This window comes from Triturus cristatus, chromosome 9, assembly GCF_964204655.1.
Source record: "Triturus cristatus chromosome 9, aTriCri1.1, whole genome shotgun sequence".
Classification (NCBI taxonomy): domain Eukaryota; kingdom Metazoa; phylum Chordata; class Amphibia; order Caudata; family Salamandridae; genus Triturus; species Triturus cristatus.
Genome location: NC_140592.1, coordinates 1,246,193,152 through 1,246,206,777, shown reverse-complemented (window position 1 = coordinate 1,246,206,777; position 13,626 = coordinate 1,246,193,152). Strand labels below are relative to the sequence as shown.

The following is a 13,626-nucleotide window of genomic DNA, read 5'->3' as shown; positions in this document are numbered from 1 at the left end:
GTCGGTGTGCTCCTTGCAAAATAGTAGAATGCCGTCCCTTACAATTAAATTAGTCTATGGCTGAAGTGGGATGAGCCAGTCCATCAGGTTGTGAACTGTAACTGTATTTATATAGCGCTTACTGTAATGGGCAAAAGAAAAATGTGAATACCAACAACAGATCAGTGGATTAAAAGGGCCAAATGAAAGCCCTTACAGTTATACATAATGTTAGCAAATATGATACAGCCATAGTTAAGTGGAAAAGATTTTTCCACTTAATTTTGCCCCAACATTGTAGTTGATCAATTTGTAAGTTCCCCAAACCCAAAAGTCGAGTTTGGGCACAATTTGCATTTTAAAAGCAGCCCTATAACACAGGGCTACTTTTAAACTGACCTCAGGCTTCAGCAGTGCACACATGCAAGCGCAGAAAGGGCTACTGGCCTCTAAACTGCCATGCCTTATTATATTCTAGGGACTTAAAAGTAGTTCTAATCCCCCTGCCCTATTATGTACTAGGGCCTTATAGGAGAGGTCATGCCAATCATAGGGGTACCCTAACCCATAGTGCACCCTAGTGTATGTAGGTGTTTTCACTGTATTTTTAAGTGCCTCTTTCAGAATAGCACTGGCGGTTTAGGCAGAGGCCAGGGTCAGTCAGTCAGGTACCACCAGTACCAGTCAGCAAAAAGTTGGGGAGTGCCCAGGGCGGCTTTGCAACACTAGAGAAACACAAACTCAGAATGTAAAACATAACACCATGGTTGGGGGGTTCTCTTCAATAATCAGAATTGATTTCTATCCTAATTAACCCATTTTCCAACATTAGGATAGGGAAAGACTGGGGATAAATCATAACGTTCTAATCTATACATTGAAGTTTTTATGCAGCTCTTTGATGACGGTTAATAGCTCACTGTTCAATGTTAGGATTTTAACTTATAAACTTCAAATACCAAAAGAATATCTCAGACAAAAACAGTAACTCACTGACCTTTTGAATTAAAACTTTCACTAGACAAGCCTTCGATCTCTCTCAAAAAAAGAACATTAATCACCAAAGTTATCTTCACATTTGTATTGTTGCCTGAAAATTGCTGGAGACCAGGAATGCAGCAGCAGGTACTTTTCAAACCATATTGCACTTGCAAACACGACGCCCCCACCCTAAGTCAGCGGCCTTTGTTTGCTTTGTGCATTAAGATGCAAGATTCATATATATGTTTTTTTTAAACATTTGGTCTCATTACTATATGAATGTAAATAACAATAAAGCATACATGCAAACTGTGACTACATGCCTGCTTTTCTCAATATTTCACTTCGAAAGTATGCAATTGTATTTGTTTAACGGGCGGTGATTTGTATAGGGTCACTGGAAAGTGCACAAGGTTGTCCCTGTCCCCCCCAGAATTTTAGTGTCTCCTACGCCCCTGATCGCAGTTACACCACAGACACGCAGTCACTAGCCTCCGCCCCTCACGTGCTTTTGGCGGTCTGACAGGGCCCTTCCAGCGGGCTGATGGTGCCGTGTCTGACTCTCTCCTCTAGCAGTCTGCAGAGGTTTTCCTTGCCGGGCCATGTTTTGACAGGAGTCATCCCTGTAAAGTGCTCTCGCTTGCCTCTCTGGGAGCTGCAGCAGTAATTCGATCTGTTTTGGTGTGAATGTGTGGCGGCGAGGAGACTTGAGTCCGTGCTACGGTGGGCTAATTGGTTTGTTTTAGGAAACAGTTAATGCTGCCGTAAAAAGATTCTCCTGTGCGATGTTAGCCAGATACATTTACCGAGTCGGACACGTGGTGCAGACAGTGTGCAGGAAAATGAAAGGAAGAAACACCAGAGCTCTTCGAAGGCTGTGGCGTAACGGCCGCACCTGCAGAAACTTTGAACTGGGGGCCCAGGTTCGTCTCGTCGTCGGCTTAGGGTGACCAGACGTCCCCGTTTTCCCAGGACGGTCCCCGTTTTTGGGGAAGTGTCCCCGTGTCCCGACACTTTTCTCCAAGTGACTCAAATGTCCCTGTTTTCAAACAGTGTCCCAGTTAAACACAGAAATGTCCCTGTTTTTCATTGTTCCGGTTGAGCATGCGCGCGCATGCTCTCTTTGCACTGTTTACAGCATGTGTTGTCACTGTAGCAAGAAGGGAAATCCTTTGAAGAGAGACATTTTACACGCAGCACCACCTACGTCATCGTGCCAGCCAAAGTTCCTACTTTAGATAAAACAATATTTCTTCGTCCTGTAGTTTGTATTCATAGCCATACAAACTTTTCAGTAGCCCTTATGCATACCGTGCAAGGATTAATGCATTGCTCATTGCATGTTTTATTCCTAACCAATTGATGCATGCTCTGTGTTCTCCATATCAAAGCTATGACTTGACCTTTTGACTGACCTTTCAGATCACGGCAAACTGTTTAGCTGGAAAGGACTTAAAGGAGCAGGGTTAACGCCTGTGGAAGAGGCGAGCAGCGCTGCTCGAGCTTTTTGCTCAGGTCTTCACACTATTGCACTATGAGATGATACCAATGGCTAGAGTGCACTATACATACCCCAGTAAGGTAACATGACATCCCAGCAGTGACCACGCAAATGTGGGAGGACTGTGTGGTCGACCAGCCTTTGCGACCCTTAAGACCCTAAGGCAGTAATACCTGGAGATAAGTGGTTTTTTTTTTTACATTGGTCCATGGCTGCCACTTGGCAATCTAGCATTCCGCAGTTTACCTCCCATGCTTTTCTGTCATGAGCAACTAAGCAACATTGGTGAGTTGTACTTTACGTGGTGCTGACGCTCAGCTATCGAAACGAGCATTGATAAAGCTAGTAAATCTGGCGTTTGCTAGCCTGCGATGTTTTATTGATTTTTGGCAAATATATGCTATAGTCCTTAAAAGTGTAAATGTAATAAAAAGTACTAATGCTGCTGTGTAAAGGAGAGGGGTGCCAATAAAAGACCGTGGATTTGTTGTCTGTAATGCTTCATCTCGGTCTGTGGAGGAAGCTGTCATTGTAGTCCCTTTTCTATGTCTATGACAGCTGTCAAATAGTCCTACTTTTATGTCGAGGGATACTGCAAACCATAGTCCTACTTCTATGTCTATGACCTGTCCCCGTTTTTTGTTTTGAGAATCTGGTCATCCTACGTCGGCTCAACAACCTGTGATTCTGGGCAAACCACTTAATCTCCCTGTAATCAACAAATAATGAATGTGTCCTTGTATAATGGAAGTGGTGCTCATGTGAAGTGCTTTGATTCCTTGGAGTCCAGTTCAAGCTACATAAAACTGCAAAACATTTTTTATAAAAATCAAAGAATGTTCTGAAATGCAGACCTTACATCCGCCAGTTCAAGGATGACTTTATGAGAGTGGTTCAAGTAGGGAATTTTATGGCCATATTGTTGTATTGAGTCCAGCACATTGTCCAGCACACTGTGTAACGTATTTGTGATGCTAAAGGTTTTCAATGTTATGACAAGTAAATGAAAACAGTGCTCACTGTATTCTTCCCCATGTTTAACCTGCTATGGCTGTCCTCTTTTGATGGCATGGCAGCACTCTAGAAACCTTGTAGTCCAAACTTCTCACATATGCATTCAAGTCATTATACAACATTGGACCCACATACCTCAACCACCGGCTTGTTGCTCGATGCTTGTTTCCGGTCCAGCGACGACCTGGCTTCGCTGTTCGAGCTAGACAGTTCCCATGAGTAACAGGGTCAAGACTGATTTGCATATGGCTGGGTCTGAACTGGGGTGGTGAAATGAGCTAAAGAACGATGATGGATTCAACCCAGATCTGTGACTGGGGGTGAGTGTCTGAAAAGTTTCAGCGCTCCGTCCATCACCTCTTTGTGTTTGCTTTGTTCGCCCTAAGTTGGCAGGGTATGGCCAGACGGGGGTCAATTGCTCACTTTTCCAGCTAATGCATGCTAGCCTGGCTGATTAGGGGTGTTACCCCCAAACTGGTCCCAGGATTAAACTTAGATCTAATAGGGACTGGGGGTGAGTGTCTAAAAAGTTTCACCGCTCTGTCTATTGTTTCCTTATATTTGCTTTTTTCGACCTAAGTTGGTAGGGTATGCCCAGATGTGAGTTCCTTGCTCACATTGCCACTGGATTCAAGCAAGCCTGGCTGATGAGAGCCCACCCTCCTACAGGAAGTGTGCTTACCCAGCCATACACACCACCTAGTGTGTTTGCAGTGGGCACCTGCACTCAATTTATGGGACTAGGACTCATTTTTCACCAACAGACCATGACCCAGTGCAAGAGAGAAAGACAAAAAAGGAAAGAAAGAGAAAGAAAGATAGGAAAACAATGATGAAGGTAGAAAAGAGGATGAAAATATAACTTGCAAAAATCAGATAAAGTCAAAGCATGTGAAGGGTAGTGTAAGATTGAGGTAATGTCAATCCTGGCATTCAGCAATGGCACCCTAATGTAACATTTGGAGATCTGCACCTATGCTTTTACAAATTACACACTGCCCCTTAAAAACTTTTCACCTCTACATTTAGCAGCAGACATCTCTTATATTTTTATTGTAGACATAACTAAATCTAAAGCACCCTCATCTTCACCATTGCAACCGGAGGACAGTTCACCCAGGAATCAGTATGACCAAAATACCCACACAAAGGATGGAGCATAAATTTCACAGTAAGAAGTATCAGCTTCACATCAAAATAAGTGTAAGTTTCCTAGTGGTCAAGGATGAGCAAAAAATGGTGATAAAGTTAACTCACAAGAAAAAGACATATGCACTTCCAGAAAATATTGGACTTTGCAAGGAAATATTGGTAATTTGCATAGTCACACTATCAAAGTTTGGAGCTGTAGAAACAGCGAAAGACATCACAAACTATGGCAAGCAATCAAAATCTTCATTAGACCATACTTGCTAATAAAAACTTTGCACTTCTTAGACATATTACACTGCCAACATTTTACACTGGAGAAGACCTACTTGCAGCATCTGGCTATCTAGCTGTTTAAAGAACAGTGCATTGTGACAGAGAACAATGTAGACTCAGTCTCTGGTTGTTTTCCCTCCTTCAACCATATACAGCGCTCTGCTGCCTTACAAGTAGCTTTCCCCATACAAAAAAAATGCACACTTACATGCATACCGATAATTACATGTTCAGCAGAAAAACTAGACCTCGACCCTCCACAGATAAAATTGCTATCCACTGTAGGGGAAGGGAGTGGCTTCAGTCACAGCAGCCGCACTGCAGCCTCAGACCTCAGAGTATTTGCCCTCATAAGGGCGAATGGTATCTCAACTGGCAGTCATTAAGAGACTTATCGACATGATCATCATCCGCTCAACAAGCCTAGGGTGCCTTTGCCCTTATTTGGGTCATACTGTTAGCGCTCGGAATTTGAACCTCGCAAAAATGATTCTTTGCCCCACGGCCTCTTCTCCAAAGAAGCTGCTTGTCTCTTCTTCACCGATGATGCTGGCTCTTACACTGCAGTTATTGTGGAAAATATATATTTTTTTAATTGTCTTTATTACCATTTTTACATAAAAAGACGAGTGCAACAAAACCATACAACATGATAACATATCTCCATATGGGAAATATTTGTAAGAGGCGGAGACGTTCTAACGCATTGGCAAAGTGGGCTCTGGCCCAGGGCCTCAGCTTCTCAGGGGGCCCCCTGCCTTTCAGGGGGCACCTTGAAAGAGCCTGTTCTGCAAATTGTCTTGCCCTGGTGACTTTCAATAATTTTTAAATAGACCGTTTTCCTTTAATTTATTTTTTAATGTGGGGGATGTGTGGGAATATATTACAGACATTTTGCAGGAAAATGTTTATGTTTCATGCAACATGCATAAAAAAGTTTTTTAGATTGCAACAGGACATCATATATGAGAAATGGTAGGGTGTCCTAGAAATTATTTGCAGTAATGTTAGTGGACCGCTGCTGTGATACAATATTGAAGACACACGTCACTATCCCTGAATATGAGATGTACACATATTGAACATTTGGACCTGTATTCCTGTGCACTGTCAGTGGCCTGGCCAAACAGTGTATTGAAGAGCTCAAATTGGATCATAAATACCAAAGCTGTTCCGAACAGGGGGCCCCAAAATACGTTTGGACCAGGGCCCCCATTTCCTTAAGATGTTCCTGGTATGAGGTGAGATGTAGCAATCGATCGAGGACAATTGATTACTATGCCTGAGGGAGGGGCTCCTTCAGTCTCTAACAGAGACCACCGCATGTGTTTAGGGTACCTTTGAAATTGCGAAACAAGTAGGGATGGGGTAAGAATTAACTGGAATCCATTTAGTACCATGCGAGGCAGGTTGTCTTTCGGTCCTTGGCCACCAGTCTCAAGTAAGCTGTCTAAGTCGAATCCAAAATTCCAGCAATTTATCGGAATATTACCTTACATCGAGATGTTCACTATATTGGCAGGTTTGCGGTTACCTTTTTCAGTTTCCGGTGTCCCGTCTGTGATTTTCTTTTTTTTAAATGGCCTCGGTGTAATTGGTGAACTTTTTTTTATAATCTTGTGAGTTAAATAGTTATTTCTGGAACAAACCTGAAGGCTTGAACATGCCATTGAATAACCAAGTGCTCATTTTTGTGTCGTCCATCAGCCTCCATCAGTCATTTCCTAATCTTCCTGGCATCCGGTAAGTGGCGATGATGCCTATCGCAGTTCATTTATTCAGTGTTGCACCCGCTTCACCTTGGAGTGTTCTGAATATGCTTTAGACCGGAGCAGGAACGGCCGTTTCCCCCATCTCTTGCACGGAGATGATGACTGCACGGCTCGGATGATCTCTGCGCTGATTGAGGCTGATGGAGATGACGTAGGACGCCTCTTTTCTATGAGCTGCAGTTGGCTGCCTCTCAAGAACCGCAGCCAACAGGGACATGCTTTGACTGTTAAGCAGCCCAGAGACCACCCGAGCATCATTGATGAAACACGTTTATGCAGGAGCATGCTTCTCCCGTGTTTACAGATGAGTCTCAGGGAGCCGCAGCATCTCCATCTGTGAAGATGGATGCTGGGCTGGGACATTAGGGGCTGACAGCGCGCGGGATTGAGGCACACTGGCCGAGCCGTGCAAGTGCACATGCAGTTCAAGAATGACGCTCATTGGCTGCCTACGTTTATGGGCCCTTCCACTGAAGCAATGATGCTATAATTAGCAGAGACAAAGGGCGCCAGGTAGATGGTGCTGGGAGCAGGGCTTTTTAGGGAGGAGTCTTCAAGAACAAAATTGAGGGGATCCATTAAACCGTGTCCTAAATTGGAAACGATTGGTCAATTCTCTTTCCTAAACATTAAACGAACAAATATGAGGGATAGCATTACAAATATAAACCCTGATATAAGACATGATTATAATCAAACATTTGTAGCTAGACAGAGCATTGTCAGTTGGAGCCAGGTAGGAAAATGACGGATTTACAGAAGGTTTTGACCAGGTACAGCTGAGATTCTTGGAAATGCTCAAGATAATATGGGTGAAACCAAATGTATAATATGAGGAACGTAGAGGAAGTCGATGAGTTTATCAATTCCAATGAGATGTAAATATTGATCAAAATAGGAAAGAGTGGAACACAAGTATTAGAAAGTTGTGGTCCCCCCTCCCACACCCGAGGGTAAGGGCTCTAAAGGGCATATTTATTATGCCTGAAAACAAAGGGAAAATGCTGTATGGGGAGCACTGGAGGAAAAAAATACATATATTTCCTCATGTCTGATAAACCTACAGAGCGCACATAATTTTTTCTTCAGGGTTGCACAGCAGCACATTAATGAGAGAACGTAATGAGAAATGATATGGCTAAATAGCGCCTTGAAATTTGCTTGGGCCTTACATTAAGAAAAAGCACAGAGTCATCTCAGAGTATTTAAAGGACTCTCAGGCCCAAGAATTTATACTGTAAGAACCAAGACTGGAATGCAAAACTCTACTTAAGAAACAAATATGAGTACATCAAGGAGTATGCACAGATGAGATAGGTATTACAAAGTGGGTGTTTTAAGTATAAGAAAAAACCTGGTATAGTCCTACAGAAATATAAAGCTGATATCTCAGGCCGATGGGAATTCGGAAAGCTTAGCTGTGCTCTGGCAACAATTATATGTGAAGGTTTCTATGGCCAAACTGTGATGACCCAGAGCCCCTGAGTTCTATTTAAAAAAATATATATAATGGGCTATCTACCTCCTGTATTGGTTGGACGGGATTTTAATATTTTCCCAAATGATTATTTAGATAGATATACCAAACACCTTTTTATCAATATGCCAAACGTCTGCAGCAGTTTACAAAAGCATGATGCTGAATTTTGGACTATACGATATATGGCCTAAGAAGGATGGGAATCACAGTCTATTACAAAAGATATGACAATTTTTCCAGATTGGACTAGTTTTTTCTCGATTACACAATAGTAAATAAAGTGAAAGAACCTGCACGTGTTTCAGATCATTCTGCCTTGTAATTAAACATAGTGTTTCCAGAAGTTAAATCACAGCGCAGGTGCACATTGAATTGTACGCTCCTATTATATCAAGAGATTATACAAGAATTAGTCAACAAAAATAAAGAATATTTTGATTTGAATATGCACACTTCTTTCCTAAACATATGGATAGGATGCATATACGTTGTTTGTAGAGGGATCATTAGCAAAATATCACGTAATTAAGATGTTCGAGAGGAAGTGATGGAGCTGGAAAAGAAAATTCGCTTAATTGAAAGACAATTGCAAACACAAAACACACAAATAGCCGTACACACATTAAAACATGATATAGAGAATGCACGGAATGCTTTTACAGCAATGTTAGAAAGGTAAAATAAAACTTGCTGGCAGGCAAATAGATTGGATAATTTTGAATATGGAGGGAGGGAAAAGTGGTTCACTTCTAGATTGGAAAACCACAGTAGAAACATCTAGAAACTACAAAAGCACCTTAGTACATATTGATACAGGGAAAGAACAAAAAATGCAGAGGAATTTTAAGTGCATATACTTAAGACTTTTAGTTCTCTGGATGAAGAAACCATCACTCCAAATCTTCAGAGGATGAAAATATCGCTCTAGTTTTCTTTTAAATCCAAGTTTAACTTCTGTTCCAAAAGCCTACTGCTTATGTAAAATTGATTGCCTACGTCTCCCATCTTGATTTTTAAATAAAAAAAGTTGTTATCCCAGCCTGGAACGAAGATGCATGAATGTCTTAATGTATGGTTCTTGTAGAGCGCACTTCTCCCTAAAAATCATGATGACCTTTTCTAAAAAAAAATTACTCCATTTATTTTTTAGGGACTACAGAGCGGGTATGTTTGATCCAGGGAACAGTTGAAGCACTAAATGCTGTTCATGGCTTCATCGCAGAGAAAATTCGTGAAATGCCTCAAAATATGGCCAAGGCTGAACCTGTCAGTATCCTCCAACCACAGACCACCGTGAATCCCGACCGCATCAAGCAAGTAAGTTTAGGACTGATAAGAAAGTGAGAGTCAGAAACACCGCCATTCTGTGTCTTGAAAGCCATCGCAGGTGGCGGTGGAATAGCCTGTCTTTTGTTGCATAAGTCGTTTTGTGGCATTTTACTGTCGGGTGCCTTTCCTCTGCACCTTTTCAGCTCGGTCCTAACTTTTTACAAGACAATATGTGCCTCCCTCAGTGATTAATCCAATAGCAGTATGATAATAACCCCTACTCTTAATGCCACTAACTTTACAGGTGCCTGCTTTTCACTTGGTAGTTGCCCACTGGTAAAAAGTCAGCCGCTAAAGGCCCAGGTCAGTTCCCTCGAGATGCAACATCGAACATGAGAGATAAAGTAAATGCCAGCATCGTTTGCTGCCAGATGTGTACATTAACTGCTGCCAGCTGTGTCAACAAGCCACTCTGTGTACACAGTGAGAAGTGTTATACGGACAATGGGGTGCAAAGGATGAAATGTGCAGTACAACCATACTGAGGATGGTAAGCCTCACAAGAAAGGCTGGCGAGGAATGGAAACGGATAACGTAAGCAATAGCTACATCTTTGTTCTTTTTTTTACACTAACATTGTTGAGTAGCTCAGTGGGTAATGGCTCGAGTGAGACATCTTGGGCATGAGGATGCAAGAAAAACAATTTCCTGGTCTTATCACTTCTGGGCCTTCAGAAATGGGCTGCAGTAGTGGAATTGCTGCTTTTGGGTTTGACTCTTGGTCAGTCTTTGTGTTCTTCCCTGTATGGGAAACCATCAGTATGTGCGATAGTAGGTAAAAAAGCTGAAAAGTGACTAAGGGCTGGATTTAGATCTTGGCAGACAGGTTACTCCGTCACAATGATGACTGATATCCCGTCTGCTGAAATATAAATCTCATTATATCCTATGTGATTCATGTTTCAGTGAATCCCATCCGCTGAAATATAAATCCTACTATATTCTATGGCACTTAAATTTTGGCGGATGAGATATCTGTCACCGTTGTGATGGAGTAGACTGTTGGCCGAGATCTAAATCAGGCGCTGAGTCAAATGTGCTGAAAGTGGATTCCCATTCATCACCAATCACCTCCTTCATCAATTTCTGTAAAGGTCCTTCTACCTATGTTCTCACAATGTTACTCTGTAGTCAGATGTAATTAAAAGCGATACTTTAAACCTAGTGGTGGTAAAGTTCCAGCCACTCTGACCAAACTAAAAGTAAGAGTGTAAGTGGGTGTTGGTTTGTAGTTTCACCAAGGTGCGATTCTAAAATTGGAAAAACATTCGGGGAAGTGACCTTAGATTAAACCACTCAGACTCACATGGACGCATCTTCCCTTTTAGTCAAACAGTTACATATGGTGATAGAAGTCATTTTTAGCGTATGATCCTAGAGTCGTGCCAGATGCGGGAGAAGTAGTGTTCGCTGTCAGCAATGAACTGTAGCTTGGTTGGTCTATTCAAATGCACTCAGAATCATTAAGTGCATGTGCCCCCTGCCTGTAAACGAACACAGGTTCTGACCCAATCTGCTGTTTTCCAAGGTCCTCGAACTTTCTATTTTATGTTCTCTCTTTAATTGCGTGTTTCTCCTTTAATCCAACTGCCACAATTCAGTCCATTGTCATGGAGCTGGAATGGCAGTTCCTGTTATCTAAGTCACAACAACCACATTCAGTCGCCTCTAATTACAGCATTTTTGATGGCGTTGGTACATCCTAATGCCGACTTTACTGAAATTGTAAGATTTCGTGCCGGCTCAAAATCATTTATGAAATTTGTAAAACTAAATCCAACCAGTAATGTAGATCACAGGCTCTCTGATGCAAGGTCGCTCATAGATAGGGGCATGTGTGCGCTTTCATTGTCATTTCCTCCAGATGCCTTGTGCTACACTGTTATTGGCATAATTACAGCTCATAGTCTGCCATTAGCTGTGCACTGTGTTGCTGGCTGTCATTGTCTTACCTTCCATACATTGTGTTTCAGAGGCGTCTATCGTAGGCTAAAGCAGTATCCTGTGGTGATGTTTTGGTATTGTGCCCTGCACTCTCTCCAAGTTAGGTGGATATGTCTTTTTCACTGAGCTTTGTGTTTTTTATTTTGTTGTCTGAGAAGTGTGTTGGGAGATGATTATCGATTGCTTACTCATCACTTATGTTGCTAACTTGGCCAGTACTTAGAGATAATCTGACGGCCTGATTAGGAGTGAATGCGCTATTTATCGCACTTGATAAATAACAATACCACGGGTTACGTAATTTATTGTGTGTGGTAAATAACACCTATTACAAGTTTGTAGGTAATAACATTCAGAGTTTGGTGTTTAGCGCACCAAAATCTGCATGGTACAGTAAATACTCTACATTTTCCACTGTTTGACCTGCCAAAATGTAACGAAGGTTGAGTTATTCAACGCATCTGATGAAAATAGGAAGCGTTAAATAAGACAAAACTCATAATTCCGACCTGTGCATAAACAGGGGTTTACGCAGGGGTTGGAATTAACCAACCCACTCGTAATCAGGTCCTGAATGTGGTATTGCTGGCTGTGCACCATTCTTTTTTTTTTTAAATGTATTTTATTGAGTGTGAATAGCAGCCATAATACTCATGGTACTTAAAAAAGTCAGCCTTTCATAATACCCAATCTCACATTTCATTAGACAATAAATAGCATAAATTTATCTTCCGTTTTACATAATATATAACCAGCATTCTATATAATGAAACATGGATTACCTAAAATACAGATAAAAAAGTACAAAAATATTGCTGCAGACTGGCATTGATTTAACAGTAAAAACAAAAACGTTATGAATTAACCCCTCATTTCATATTACACAAAGCATAACCTGTACACAGTCTCGTTTGCATGTGTGACCAGGACATAGCCTCCCAAGTCACCCTAAATCTGCAAAGCGCCCCTACCCTTTTTGGGTAAGCCTCTTCAAATTGGTCAGTCCAGTCCAACTTAGAAAGCCACTGTCCCATTGTAGGTACTCTCAGTGATCTCCAGTTTTGCAACACCAAGGATCTGGCTACAGCTATAGCTGTAAAACCCAAGTATTGCCTATGTTTTGGCAGCTGCTCAAGAAAAACCAAATAAGGCCAGCGATGTTCATGGTAGGATAACCATAGACATACAACCACTAATAAACCTAAACACCTCCTCCAAAAGTGTTGCAATCTAGGACATGTAAATAATATATGTGTCCAGTCACCTGCCCCCACCAAATTGCATCTAAAACATTGATTTGGGATTGATGGAAACAATTTATGTAATCTGAGGGGAGTATAATACACCAACCACCTTGAAAGAAAGGACATTCTTTTGATGTTGGCCACCGTCAGAGCTTTATTCCCAAACTCGCAGCCTTGTTGCCATTCCTGAATGTTAAACCAACAATTAGTTTCCTGAGCAATTTTAGGAAGCATTGCCTCAATGTGACTCTTATTCATACCCTGGCGCAGTAACCAATACTAATTTCCAACCCCACTTAGATTCAACTCAAAGGCTGCTTTTAAGATTATTCTTTCCCTCTCATTAACTATTTTGTACTTATTTGTAAGAAAGCATGTTATCTGCCTAAAACCTTTTTTTTTTTTTTTTGATTTTCAAAAACCTTCATTGAGGATGAGACACAACAAAATTACAGTGTTGCACCATAACACAATAATATGCACTGCGATACAACAGAAAAGATAAAAGGTTACCACATACATATACAACAAAAAAAACAATGTTAATGAAATAAATCGGGGAGACACCAAAACCAATGAAGAGAAAATGCTTGCACGGCACCATGTGTGAAAAGGGGGGGGGGGACACTGAGATTCGGGGAAGGAAAGGGAGCAGAGAGGAGGAGACTCATTGACCTTCACCGGCGGCCGCCGGGGGCGGGGTGCCGGCGGGGAGCGCGGGAGAGGTCGCCGGTTGCTGGGAAGTGTGACTTAGGAGGTAGGAGATAAGCGGTCCCCAAATATCCAATGGGCGGGATCTGGCAGGCATAAGGTCCCAGAATTTGGTCAGGAGGGTCTGGCAACGGGAAGCATCTTCTAGCCAAAGGGCCACCTTCTGCGCGGGCCGACGACCCCAGCACATGGAAACCCTGCGCCGCGCAAGAACTAATAACATAGCAATCAGTTTGCGGGAGGCAT

The 13,626-nt window shown here is 42.1% G+C and overlaps 1 protein-coding gene across 5 annotated transcripts in view; it reads left to right on the top strand.

The window, feature by feature from the left end:
- The window catches only part of NOVA1 (NOVA alternative splicing regulator 1), a 590,029-nt gene that overhangs the window by 393,225 nt on the left and 183,178 nt on the right, over positions 1-13,626 (top strand). For all 5 annotated transcript variants that reach the window (XM_085627353.1, XM_085627354.1, XM_085627355.1 and 2 more), the window contains exon 3: positions 9,303-9,469. In XM_085627353.1, coding sequence (XP_085483479.1) covers positions 9,303-9,469 — 167 coding nt within the window. The remainder of the gene's footprint in view (positions 1-9,302; positions 9,470-13,626) is intronic.